The sequence below is a fragment of the Miscanthus floridulus genome, chromosome 3 (genome assembly GCF_019320115.1).
Source record: "Miscanthus floridulus cultivar M001 chromosome 3, ASM1932011v1, whole genome shotgun sequence".
NCBI classification, from domain to species: Eukaryota; Viridiplantae; Streptophyta; class Magnoliopsida; order Poales; family Poaceae; genus Miscanthus; species Miscanthus floridulus.
The window spans coordinates 76,766,416-76,780,790 of NC_089582.1; the positions used below are offsets into that span (position 1 = coordinate 76,766,416).

Below are 14,375 nucleotides of genomic sequence, written 5' to 3' on the forward strand. Positions count from 1 at the left end.
CATGGTGCGGCTCCACTTCGCCGCCTCCAACAATGCGGCCGAGTACGAGGCCCTAGTCAACGGCTTGCAAGTCGCCATCGAACTTGGGGTACGGCGTCTCGACGTCTCGGGCGACTCGTAGCTCATCGTCGATCAAGTCATGAAGGAGTCAAACTGCCTCAACCCCAAAATGGAGGCGTACTGCCAGTTGGTATGCCACCTAGAAGACAAGTTCGACGGTCTCGAACTAAACCACATCGCGCGGAAGTACAACAAGGCCACCGATGAACTGGCGAAGATGGCCTCGGCACGGGCTTCGGTCCCCCTGAATGTCCTTGCCAAGGACCTCTACAAACCTTCCATTGACCACATCTTGGTAGTAGAGGAGGGCCCACCTATTGAACCCACAACGGGGCTCGACGCCCCCGTCGCTGCCGAGACTCTCTCGACCAAGCCTGAAGTCATGGAAGTTAACATCGAGCCTCCCTAGACCGACCAGGACGTAGACTGGCGAATCCTGTTCCTTGATTGGCTTGATCAGGGGGAGCTTCCTAGTGACAGGACCGAAGCCCAATGGGTTGCGCGCCGAGCCAAGACTTATGTCCTCTGCAATGACGAATTGTACAGGCGAAGTCCCTCCGGTGTCCTCCAACGATGCATCACCGCTGAGGCTGGCCGAGCCCTGCTTTGGGACTTGCACGTAGGGGCCTGTGGGCACCATGCGGCGCCTCGGACGCTTGTAGGAAACGCTTTCCGCCAAGGGTTCTACTGGCCGACGGCGGTTGCCGATGCCACCAAGCTAGTACGTTTCTATGAAGGATGCCAGTACTATGCTCGGCAGACACATCTCCCGGCCCTAGCCCTCCAAACCATCCCCATCACATGGCCATTCGCCGTGTGGGGGCTCGACATGGTCGGGCCTCTTCAAAAGGCCCCCGGGGGCTACACCCATCTACTAGTAGCAATCGACAAGTTCTCCAAATGGATCGAGGCTCGTCCGATCAATCGAATCAAATCCGAGCAAGCAGTGCTGTTCTTCACTGACATTATCCACAGGTTTGGGGTCCCTAACACCATCATCACCGACAATGGGACACAGTTCACCGGCAAAAAATTCTTGATGTTCTGCGATGACCACCACATCCGTGTGGCCTAGTCGGCCGTAGGACACCCAAGGACCAATGGCCAAGTAGAGCGTGCCAACAGCATGATCCTACAAGGCCTCAAGCCAAGAATTTACAACCTATTGAAGAAGTTTGGCAAGAAATGGCTCGCTGAACTCCCATCGGTCATCTGGAGCCTGAGGAACACTCCAAGCCGAGCCACGGGGTTCACACCTTTCTTCCTGGTCTATGGGGCCGAGTCCATCCTCCCCACTGACTTGGAATATGGTTCCCCAAGGCTACAAGCCTATAACGAACACAGCAATCGCACCACCCGAGAGGACGCCCTCGACCAACTAGAGGAAGCCCGAGACGTCGCGCTCCTGCACTCAGCTAAATACCAGCAAACCCTATGGCGCTATCAGGCCCAGCACATCCAAAAACGAGACTTGAAGGTAGGTGACCTGGTGTTGAGGCTGGCGCAGAGCAATAAGGGTCGCCACAAGCTGACCCCGCCATGGGAAGGACCGTACATCGTCGCCCAAGTGCTGAAGCCCGGAACCTACAAGCTAGCCAACGAGATGGGCGAAATCTTCACCAACGCTTGGAATATAGAACAGCTACGTCGCTTTTACCCTTAAAATTCCAAGCATTGTATATATTGTTTTTTGGAATACAATTGAAAAGCGTTCTTTAGTTGTTCTAATTTTTCGAGAAACCCCCCCCCCGAGCCTATCATTGGCCTCGGCAATACGATGACACTGTAAGGGAGACTCGGCTCTGCCTCCGTAGAACTGAATCTCCCTCGGGGGCTAGATGGGGGATTCCCCCTAAGTCCCACGCACCATTTTTTAGTCGTTTTTTGAAAAAAAAATCCTACGCCAAACCCTCTAGCACGCTCTGACGAATCAGTTGTGGAAAACCCAAGGACCAAAAGCCTATCTTAGGGCTAGAAGGCCAGTAGAGTCGCGACACGGCCTAAGCCTCCGAGCTACGGTGCTTCGTCACCACCTTTCGCCCAGGGGACAGCTTAGGCTCCAAGGAGGGTTTTTGTAAAGAAATTAGATTAGAGACAACAAGAGGGCAGAGGCTCGGAAATACAAGACAAACGATTAAAGAAATATGAGTACTTTAAAAGAAAGGCCTCGACGGCCACAAGCGTTATGATACAAAGTTAATTCCTACTCTATTTACATGACCGCTTGGGCCCAGGTCAGGGCTCAGGACCTCCGACATCGGCAGACGGCGGGGGAGGGACCACCTCCTCTTCAAACAACATTGCTAGCACTATGCCAGGACCTTCCACCACCTCCAATAGCTTCATCACCATCTTGTTGGCCTCATGGTCATCATCGGGCAAGACATAGCCATCGCTGATGGCTTGGAGGTCAACACCGACGTAGTGCGAGGCGATGATGGCCAGTGCGCGCTTGACGCCCATATGCAGCGCTCCTCAGAGCTGCTCATGCACTTGACTGCTCAGTGCAATCAAACGGCTCCCAAGGGAGCTGCCTGACTAAACCCCCTCGACCACCAGGGCCTCACAGGCGGCACGGGCAGCACCCTTCAGCGCGTCGTGCTCCCTAATCTCGGTCTTGAGCACCGTCTGCACCGCAACAGAAGCCTCGGCGGCATGGGTGACCTCCGCCTCCAACTCTGCACCATAGGAAACGGAATGAGGTTGAAAAAGAGGAAAAACAAGCCAAATAAGGACGGAAGCCTACAGAACTCACCCTTGGCCTTTAGCTCCCAGCGTCGGGCCTCGACCCGAGAGGCCTCGGCCTTCTCCTTCAGGTGTTGGGCCTCGACCCGAGAAGCCTCGGCCACCATAGAAGCTTCACTCCCTAGCTCTACGTCACACCACGAAGTTAGTAAGCGAACATAAGAAAAAGCGAATAAAACGAGGGGACTAGGGCGCACCCTCGGCCTTTCCCCTCCAAACCACAGCCTCGGTTCGTGAGGCCTCAACCGTTGCAAGGGCCTCATCCAAAGCACCTTTCGTCAGCTGGTGCGCACTCTATTCCGCTCCTAGCTGCCCAGCAAGAGCCTTGCCCGAGACTGTGGCTTCTTCGGCTCGAGACCTGAAGGCGTCCCGATCACTGGCCACACGGGTGAGCTCCTCCTCCAACTCCTTGACCTGCGCCGCCAGAGGGGCGAGCTGCTCCTGAGCCGTGGCCACCTCGACCTTCGCATCGGCACAATGAAGGCAGAGGTCCTCCACCTCTACGCTCCACGCCGACAGGAGCTCGTTGGCGCCGGCAAGAAGGCCTTTCTGTCGCTGAAGCTGGTCCCAGACGTCCCTCTCCTGTCACAGAACCGACCAATTTATAAGAGCACAAGTACAAAAACAATCGCCGAAACGATCAAATTCTCGAACTTGAGCCCATATAAACCCGGTAGTCAACCGAAATCTTGAAGGATTTCAAACCAACTTGCATACAACCAAGATCACAGTAATTCAACATAACATATCATACGTTACAACATTTCACATACGTTCGCAAATAGGTTACATCATCACAGAGTCATTGTTATTACAAAACAAGTCTTGTAAACATGCGGAAGCAAATAGTTTAACTCACACACCGAGTTCAAATATACATACTAGTTTGCTGATCATAGACCGCAAAAGCATTCAGATAAGAGAAAAGAGATCATGCCCATGATCTAGTCTTCATCACCCACCGGGTGGAGACAATACTTGCAGAATCCCTGATATAGAAGGTCATTTGCAACAAGAGGGAATAAACCCTGAGTATGGGAATGTACTCAGCTAGACTTACCCGTCGAAAACCAAACAAACGACACCAAGGATTATGCATAGCTTAATGTAGTGGAGCTGGCTGACACTTTCTTTTTGCAGAAAAGCATAAGTAGTATGATTAACTCTTATCCTGACTAGCAGTGACTTTTTAGCCATTATCCTGTCATCTATATTAGCACCTGTACTAAGCAATCATTTTTATTAAGGTGCAAACATTAATAACCATATCAGGTATTCATTGTGGCAACCTTATCATCATCATCAATTTAACCATATCATTAAATTAATTGAATCTACGTTGCCGCTGCTCAGTCAAGTTCTCACTATCCGGGAGAGACGGTGATTTGAATCGATTCCTATCCAGCTGGAGGGGTATTCCTAAACACAAACCCTGCTTCCCCCGTCAGGGTCGCAACAAGTCACCTTTGGTACAATTCAGGAGTCGCGGGTCCGAACAGATCGGCATTCTTAGAGAACCACTCTGCCAAGGTTGTTTGGGACTCTAACCCGCCTTGGACTTATGCCAATGGCTCTCCACACATCCTTACTACCTCCAGAGTGCCGCCACTGCTCGTGTTCTCGGCCTGAATCGAGCTACTAGGCTTCGCGGTCGGAATGACTTATCCGGCCAGCTAAGTGTTAGGTTGCGTTCAACATGACATGAGGATGTACAGCGTATCGGTCCTTAAATGACTCAAACGGAGTCACTATGTTCAAACCTACACAAGACCCCGCCCGGTCTTAATTCATTATTCACATGGTTCTTTTCCACGATAGCAAATATAGCCAACCGTGATCCACCTCATCCTAAAGCTCGCAGGTGATAGGAAATCACCTGACTTCTACCGCACTAAGCATGGCTAAGCATTTAACCCGTTCCTGAACTTAATAGGATTCCAGTGCGATATCTAGACAAGGAAGGATATATAATGCAGCAATTGGTTCCAACCAATTCCTATACTTAATGCATCATCAACAATAAAAGATACTCAATGTATTTGTAAAAACATGGGAGGCTTAATATGCTCCGGGGCTTGCCTTTCAGGAACGAGGAAGGCTGGTGGTCAGGGCACTCGGGCAATTCCTCCGCGGCGACTGCTTCGTCGGGTTCCTGCACCTCGGGTTCCTCCTCCTAGTTGGCTCCCTCGAACTCCAGCAACGTCACTCCCTCCGGCACACCTATTGCATGAATGCGCAAGATAAATATCATAGATGCACATGAACGAATGTCAGGGATGCTCGGGGAATGCACATGTTCGCTGTAGTTTGCATATTCCAACTTAAGCCCTATTCAAATCACTTTACTTACCAAGTTTATACAACCTAATGTATAATTGCTCATCTTCAGTTAATGACCTAGCACCTGCACCTAAGCATATTCTCAAGTTAGGCTAACCCCTAAACAATCAACGAGAACATTGCAACCACATACACTCAAGCAATTGTATTTCAGCAAAATGAATACTATGTAGCGGTGCAGTAAACTAGCCATAACTGGAGATTTATAATTCCAAATGACATGCAACAAGACAATATGGAAAGCTTATGAAATTGTATGCAATTCATTTTCAGACCTCGAAGCATGATTCAAACCTTTACCAGTTCGAATTCATAATTCAACAGAACTCTGTCCTCACAAGGCAGAGAGTAAGCAAAACTGGAACCAAACTTTAAACAGCTGTAGTTTCTAAACCACTAGGCCAAATGCCCTCAAAGTTTGATAGGAGCTAGATACATAAATTATCTACAACTTTTGTATTCATCCCATTCACAGAAAACTAAAATATCATGGGGAACTTTCCAAAGTCCCCAGATCTGTCCAGAGGGACATAATGCAAACAATTAATTATTAACTTATGATATAAACACTTAATTGGACAAAACCAACTTTACTGACCTATCACACATATCACAAGAACACCAGAAAGTAGGGTGTTCATCCCCAAAACATTTCTTTGAATACTTTTCTTAATTTATTTAATTAATTAGTGGAAATAGTAAACATATATGAAAACTACACCATTAAATCTACAAAAATTACAGTAGACACTACATTCCCTAAGTAGACTACCATAAAAATTTCACACCATTTTAGTAAGTACAACAGCCTACACAAAAATGGTAAGGCAGAATGGCTTAAAATGGCATAATTGGGAAACCTTAGTGAAAAGTGTCAAGCAACAGATTTCATATTTTTCCTAGCATCCTTAGGGTACTAGGATAGTCTCCAACAAATTTCATGGTCAATGGATTCATAAATAATTTACTAAAATTCACCCAAGTATCTACCAAAGATAAAAGGAAATTCTATAACTCAAAAACTACACATGCAATGTCTCCCAAATTTTAACCAGAGCTTCTACTAAGCAATACTAGCTTACCCACAAAATTTCACAATTTTTGGATCAAGGAAACTCAAGATATGATTTAAACAAGTTTGCATGCATTCAAAAACACTTTTCAAGTTCCTATTTAATTCATCCAAAATTTCTACATAAAGTGCTCAAGACATATTTTTCTTAATTACTAGACCTAACTGTGAGTCTAACAAAATTGGAAGTACTCAATTTGGATCTACCAATTGGGAGTTACAAAAATCACAAATCAGCATTCAAAACTGCATTTTTGAACTAGCCCTAAGACAGCACAGCAACTGACGTGCGGGTCCCGGTGTCAGCCGACCCCACCCGTCAGCGAGACGGAAACAGAGGAGGCACGACGATGGCGCGGCACACGGCGAGGCTCGCCGACGGCAGCTCCTCCGGCGAAACCAAGTGTACCAACGTGCTCCCCTAAGCAACCCGCACCGACTGGTACCAAGAACACGACCTATTCCTAGCCCTAGCCTTGCCGGCGGCGAGAGCAGCGGCGGTGCGCAAGGTACGGCGGCGCTCCGACGATGGTGGCCCGCCATTGTCCCGCTCGAGCTTGGTACGAGCTCCGCAAGACCACGGTGAAGCTTCCTAGGCGAACTAGGGTTCCGAGGTGCAGTGCAGGTGCCTGGCCATGTGCGCCGGCCAGCAGCGGCGCTCTGGGTACGCCGACGAGGTCAGCGGCCCGGCGTGAATACCGCGAATCACCGAACTACATCTAGAGGTTAGAAACTATAGCTAACAGGGAAGCTCATGCTTGTGCTAGCTAGAATGGAGACGAGCCAGGCATGGCCAGCGACGGTGAGCTCGTGTATGCGGCCATGGCAGCCATGGCGAGAGCGACCGGCCGTTCCGGCATGCACACACGGTAGCATCTAACGTTACTCCTACCCGAGCACCAGCAAGCTAGGAGGGTACTAGGATGGTAGAGAGCTCAGCGAGAGAGAGAACAGGGAGATGGGGCCACGACGGCCGTGCGAGCGGCGGCGCTCTGGTCGGCCTCCCGCTCGAGCGCATCGCAAAATGTGGCTCACCTAACGGGGCAACACGAGCGTGAAGAGGTGGAGATCGTAGAGGTGATGGTGGTGGAGCTATGGCCATGATCAATCAGACAATGGTGGTGAGGCGAGGGAGTTGGACAGAGGCGGAGCTCGCGGTGGCGCTAGCAGTGGTGTGCTCGGCCGTGAGAGAGCGAGAAAAGGAAAAATGGATGGCGAGCAGGTCAGGCAGGCGTGCGGCTTCAAATGGGGGACATCGGCAGCGGCATCAGGCCAGCCACGGCACGTGGCCGCGCGGTCAGACGGCCGGCGACGAGTGTCCACACATGTCGGCTGATTTCTATTGTCGGTCGGCCATGACCGGTCTGAAGCTCGCGTTTCAGCGTTCATCGAGTCCGACTGACAGGCGAACTTTGACACCGATTAACTCCTAAACCATGACATATTAGAGGAAACAATGAACATGAAAGTTGTAGCCCATACTTCCATCTTCAATTTCTATTTAAGTGCCAAGGACTAATTCTCAACGAATACAGAGTAAAATCAAGCCAAAGTCCAGTTCATGAAACTGAAATCCAATATAACACTTAGAAAAATTTTCAATTGTTGAAACAGCTTTCAATCCTGGCTTGTGGGCCATTTTTGAGCATGTTCAGCACATTTTCATGAGTTGGCCATAAAATAACTTTTGTTCTTTATATAATTCTCTACATCTTTGCTTTAGGTTGCTCAGACATGCAAACATCCTAAGCCACACTTTTTAAACAGTCAAACTCAAGAGCTCTAGGGGTCCAAATTGGTCAACCATGACTTGGAAACCTAATTAGGCAAAATGATCCACATGAACATTGTTCCTAATGACATTCTAGGTGTAACTAAGTTACTTAGGATGATTATTAACCACACCACACATTGGTCACACAAGAATCAAGCATCACATGTATTGAAACAATGAAAACACAAGAAATGTTGCAAATGTTTCATAGTCATGTTTCACATGTTTCATGATGTTGTTGCATAGTATTAACTAATCTTGTTTCACTAAGTGAGTGGCACATGTTGCACTCAAGTGTTGCACACTTTACATTTCATAAAAGAGACAATACACATGAAATATACAACATGTTGCAATGTTTCGAAATCATGTTTCATGTGATATAAGTTCACGAAGGGATGCATGATGCTCATGTTCATGAAATGCAGTGCAAATGTGGAAGCTAAACACCAGGGGTGTTACATCTCCCGCCAGAGAAAGACTGACTTCCCAAGGGACCGGGTCTCAAGCTCCTAGGGGAAACAGAACAGGGGTCAATCCCTACAAAGAAAACTCAGGAAAAGACCACTGCATGAGAAAAGAAAGCACGAACCTGGGCGACTCCGGGCAAATTGTTGGCCACCACGGACAGCACCGTCTGTAGTGACCGCTCCACTAGCTGGCGGTACTGCTCGAACGTGTCCCAGCGACCGCCCTCGGCCGCGTCCTCGAGGGAAAATAGAGGCTCCGCCCCAGGGTTGTCCCAGCTCTACCACAGGACACGCGGGTGATTCCACCCGTGGGGCTCGGGTCGTACTCGCACGAGGGCCGAACTTCCCTCTCCCGGGGTTGGAATTGGCTGTTCCATGATGCCAGCCACCTCGGCGCTGGCCATCTCGTACGCCCAAGAAGTATCATCGAAGGAGATCGAAAGAACTTCCACCTCCCGAGCGCTCTCCTGCAACGATGGTGGGCCTTGAACCAAGGGTGCCGCCGAGGCCTCTGCGGCCCTCGTCTCCACTTCCTGGGCCGACAGCATCGCCGCAATCACGTTAGCCTCGATGGTCCCGGGGGCTCCGGCCTCCGCCATCATGGCCTCGGTGGTCCCGGGGGCTTCGGCCTCTGCCACCGTGGCCTCGGTGGTCCCAAGGGCTCCGGCCCCCACCACCATGGCCTCGGCGGTCGTGGGGCCTCCGACGCCCGCCGCAGCGAGCTCGATGGTCCTGGGCGCCGCGGCCTCCATCGCCCTGGCCTGTGAGACCACGGGGACCTCGATCTTGGTGACCTCCATAGGTAAGGGAACCTCAGCCCCATCCGACCCATGGGCCTAGCCATCATGGGGCGGAGGCACTCCCTCCCCCGTCTGTGTCAGGGTCGCCCCGGCAAACCCTCCTTGGGTGGCCGGCTCCTTCGGGTCGGCCCTCGCCGACGCCGTGCCACGTTGCAAGGCGGCCTGCACCTCCGTCACCCAGTGGGTGGTGGAGCCAGGGTTAACCTTGAGCGCTTTTAGGGGTGCCAAGGTAGGCACCTCCGTAGGCCGCTTTCGGCTAAGGACAAAGTGTTTATAAGGTCAGCGCAAGACAAAGGAACAGACAGAAAGCACTGTGACTCCACCAAAAATACACCTACCTCGAGCGGGGCGGCAACCGCTTCGCCACGGCGACCCTTGTCCGTGCAGGCGGTGGTGGTGGTGGCGGCAGAGGCACGACCTCTGTGTCCATCGGCACCGGATGGTCCTCGATGGACCCCGACGCCCCCTCGGTCCTCTATGGGGGTAGTTGCGTCGTCCCCACCGCCACCTGCTCCACCGCTACTACCGAGCCCACTGGGCTGATGGCATGCTTGCCCAACGCCCGCTCCTCGGGCGTGTTGGCCTCGACCCCAAGGTGAGCAACCGTCGACCCAAGGGCAGCTCCACCTCCTCCTCCTAGGAACGCCGGGCTGCATGCCAACGCCCCAGGCACCGCCTCCCCTACATCAGGGAGATGGTCCAGGGGACCTCACCCCATCTCATCCTCGTCATCCCCGTCTGAGGCATCTGTCGATATCGACGGCGATGGGGACTCCTCCAACGGGAGGCCATCCTTCCTTTGCTGGCGGCGATGCTTGTCCAGTTCCTCACACGCGAGGATCTTCTTTGTGCGCTTCACTGCCTTGGCGTCCTTCTGCTTTTTCTGCACCTTGGCGTGTGCCCGGTTGATCGCCCGCCGCCTCGCGTCCTTGGGAACGGGCGGCGGAGAGGTGTGCACGTCCCTCATCCCCTGCAGGAGCGGCGAACGCGCATAAGGGAACGAGAAGTAAGGAGAAACGGGGAAGGCTCGGGGGCTGTAGCGGCGCGTGACTTACCAATGAGAGGAACCCCTGCGATGGGCGCATCGCGATGGGGGTCAGGTTGCCACCCCTCAGCTTCGCCTCCACCGTCTCCCCCACCCGGCGAAGAATTTCCTCCTTGGAAAGGGCGGAGGAGCACATCCGAATGCCCTCATTTGGCTCACCTGGTCCCATCTCGAACAGGCACCACCGCCGAGCCATCAGCGGTAGCACCCTTCACGGTGGAAGGCAGCCACAACCATGGCTGCAGTAAGGCCATGGCTTCGTAGCCTCTCCAGCCCCTCTAGAAGCGGCTACAGCTTGGGCTAATCCTCTCTCGGGACACCGTACTTCCACCTCTCTGGGCAGCTCCCCACAATCTGCCCAGTGTAGGGGGGAAGTCCTCCATTGTCGTTGTGAAGATAGAACCAGCTCATGTACCATCAACGATTGGATGACGCAAGCTGGGCCGGGATGTAGAGGTGCTAGCGGTCCTGACGCACTTGGAGAGTGCAGCCGCCGGTCCTCACCACTTTCCTCATGCCCGACGTGCCTGTCGGCTTAGTGGTGTGCCCCGCCCAGAACAGATGGAGCCACAACTCCCAATGGGGAGCAATCCCCAAGTACCCCTCACAGACAGCGACAAAGATGGCTGCCTGCGCGATGGAGTTGGGGTTGAAGTTGTGGAGCTCCACGCCATAGTAGTGTGGGAGCGCCCGCATGAACCGATCCACCGGAACGCCGAGGCCACGCTCGTGAAAGGAGACGAAGCTCACAACATAGCCGTCGTGAGGCCTCGACTCTAGCTCGCCCGACGGAGCGATCCACTCTAGCCTGTTGGGGTCCGTCACCGGACGAAGGAGTCCACCGTCGACGAGCGACTCGAGCATCTCCATGGTGATGTCTAACGAATCCCAAGGGTCTGCCTCAATGACAACGATGTTGCCGGCCATGAGTGCGGTGGAGGGTTCGGATGCGGTGGTAAGTCTCTCTCTCTGGCTCGTCGTTCACCCTTCTTCTTCCCAGCACCCACTGCTCTAGCGATGGCTCGATGGGGGCAGAACTAACGCAGGAAAGGTAAGGTAAGGTAAGGAGGGGCGAGGCTCGTTGCGTATTTATATAGGGTAAAGGCGAAACGGACGAGCGATGAAATTGGGGAAGTTTCCCCCAGATCCGGCGCGGTTAACCCCGATCCGATTTTACCTCCCACGTGCCCACCTTTTTCTCATTAATTATGGGAACAGTTACGTCCCATCCACCACGTCGCGCCTGACCGCTGTGGCAGCGGGCGTCGTTCCATCTCCTAGAAAACTGCCTCAAAAGGCATGCCAGACATTGCCGAGCCGATGGAGGAGATATTCCCCCCGCCCTATTCCTTTCAAATGAAGGGACCAGGCTCTGAGCCTATTACAGTCCAGGGGTTCGAAGGCTGGGCCCCTAGGGGTTTTGACAGCTACCCTAGGACAACAGAGTCAGGGACGACCGCGGGCGAGCCGACATGGGGCCAAGGCCCAAGCAAGCGAAATGCTTGGGACGCCCTAAGTCGTGTCCGAGACCGGCAGGGAGGTCTCTGAATGGGATCCCATCGTAGGGAGGCGCCGAGCCACCGAGGCCCAGCGAACGGCCTCGGCACCCACTAGAGAAACCCTCTGGTACTCTTGGAGTGCGTCTCTAGACCACTAGCCATCCCCTAGTGAATGGGGCATGGGCCTCCACTCGGACTTACCCGATAACAGCTCACCGGAAGTGCCAACGCTCGTGCCCACCGAGGGTAGCCTGGCACATTCCACCCCTCCTTCCGAGCGAAAAGGAAGCGTGAGGGTCGTACAAAAAGCTAGGGGAACCCCTGACGGACCTCTTGCTCCATGCAGAGGCTAGGGGGCTCTTCCTGCAACCTTGCCGAGACCTAGCGACCCTGGCTCACACTCGAGGGGGCTTGGCAAAACAACCCCTCCTTCTGAGCGAAAAGGAAGCGCGAGGGTCGCACAAAAAGCTAGGGGAGCTCCTGACGGCCCTCTCGCTCCATGCAGAGGCTAGGGAGCCCTTCCTACAGATATGCTGAGACCCTACGACCCAGGCTCACGCCCAAAGGGGCCTCGGCAAACAAACCCTCACGCGCGAGGGGCGTACAAAAAGCTAGGGGAACTCCCGACTGAAAGGTCCTTATTTGGTTTTGGTAATTGAGTGACAACCTAGGTGGACTAATTGAGTTTATGTGAGATACACAGGTGATTAGTCCACAAGTACATGTGTGTGAGCAACATATGCCATGGAGGTGAAAATGGCTTGGAGATGTTGCAAAGCTCACACATGTGATGATGAAGGAGCTTATTGCACATGAGACATGACATTGAGTCATGTGATCAAGGTGGAGAAGATCAAGACAAGACTTGGCTTGATGGACCGGTTGCAAGCGTGAAGGGCAAGTCAAAGGCTTTGGAGTGATGGACAGCGTGGCGGTGAAGCTTGAGCAAGACTTGGCGCCGATGGACGATGGCAATGGTGAAGAGCAAGTGAAGTCAAGATTGATGAACCAATATGATCACATGATGATATGAAGTGGATCATATCTTTGTTGATCGTGTTGGTGCTTGTGTTGCATTGACATTGAAGGAGATGGAATGGAATGCGCAAGGCAAAGGTATAACCTAGGGCATTTCATTTCACCGGTCATAGGTGTGTAGAGAAGTTTATGACTGGGTTTAGGATAGATGGCCGTACTATCAAGAGGGGCAAACTTGTTTGCATATCGGTCATCTAGTGCCACTCGAGTGATCGAACTTTGCATTGTCGCTAGGATCGAGTGGCGTGGCAAGTTGAGTGGCTAACATCCTTTGAAAAATGATTGTGAAAATGCTAACACACATACACATGGTGGTGTACACTTGGTGGTGTTGGCACATTTACAAAGGAGGTGGTGTTTGCAGAGTTGAGATGATTCGGCGCTTTCAGGAAAATGGAATGCCTATTTTCTATTGCGCCGGATGCAAATTCTTGTGGTTGGCTCATTGGAGCAAGGGTGAAGAAGTTAGAAGTGAAAACGTGTTGGTCGCAAAGACGCTGGCGTCGGTCAACGGACCAGACGCTGGGTCTGAAAGCACCGGATGCTGGCAGGCTACGTCCAATCAGGCTGACGTACGATGACGCAGAAGCTGGAGCGTGACCGGACGCTGGCTGCGTCCGATCAAGTGTGACCGGACGCTTCCGGTCGAGGTCGGTACCTTACTGGAAATGACCGGACGCTGGGGGTTCAGCGTCCGGTCAGTTGAAGCTGCTGCGTCTGGTCAAGTCAAGTGACCGTTGGAATCGGGACACGTGGCCGTCTGCGGGCGACCGGACGCTGAGGTCTAGCGTCCGGTCAACACGACCGGAGCGTCCGGTCGGCCCGACCGTTGCCCAATGAAGGGGTAGCGGCTAGTTTAGCCCTTGGGGCTATAAATAGAAGTGGCCTTCGGCCATGGCTGGTGCGGAGCACCTTGGGGGATTTTGTGTCCATGCTTGAGAGTGCTTAGGAGCCCTCCATCACACATATACTTGATAGCGATCATTCGATTGTGTGAGTGAGCGATTCTAGTGTGATTGCATCGTGAGGTTGCATTGAGTGGCACTAGGTGATCAAGTTGCAACCCGGTGGTGCTTGTTACTCTTGGAGGTTGCCACCTCCTAGACGGCTTGGTGGTGGTCTCCGTCGAAGCGCGCAAGAAGCTTGTGCGACGCTCCAGAGAAGTGCTTGTGAGGGGCATTGTGCTCGCCCCGCAGGAGCCGTGAAGAGCAACTCTAGTAAAGCATGTCATTGAGCTACCCTCACTTCCGGGGTAGGTTCTTGCGGTGCCCGACGTGCGGGCTTAGCGGGTGATGCTAATTAGCCACCGAATCACCAAGTGAGCGGTCGACACAACGGGAACTAGCGTGTTGGCAAACACGTGAACCTCGGGAGAAAAATCATCGTGTCAACCTTGTTCTTCCTGTTAGTTTGCATCCCCATTACACAAGCTTGCAATTACTTTTATACATATTAAGCTTGTGTAGTTGCTCTTGTAATTAGATAGCTTGTGTAGCTTGCTAATTACCTTCTTGCTTGTGTAGCATAGAAGT

General features: G+C 52.5%; 1 protein-coding gene across 1 annotated transcript; it reads right to left on the bottom strand.

Moving 5' to 3' along the window:
* Nucleotides 1-2,598: 2,598 nt before the first annotated feature.
* Nucleotides 2,599-9,261, bottom strand: LOC136543909 (uncharacterized). Its single transcript, XM_066536230.1, has 3 exons — nt 8,805-9,261; nt 2,816-2,932; nt 2,599-2,738 (listed from the first exon to the last, which is right to left on the bottom strand). Exons 1-3 carry the CDS (start codon nt 9,259-9,261, stop codon nt 2,599-2,601), a joined length of 714 nt encoding a protein of 237 aa, XP_066392327.1.
* Nucleotides 9,262-14,375: the final 5,114 nt, after the last annotated feature.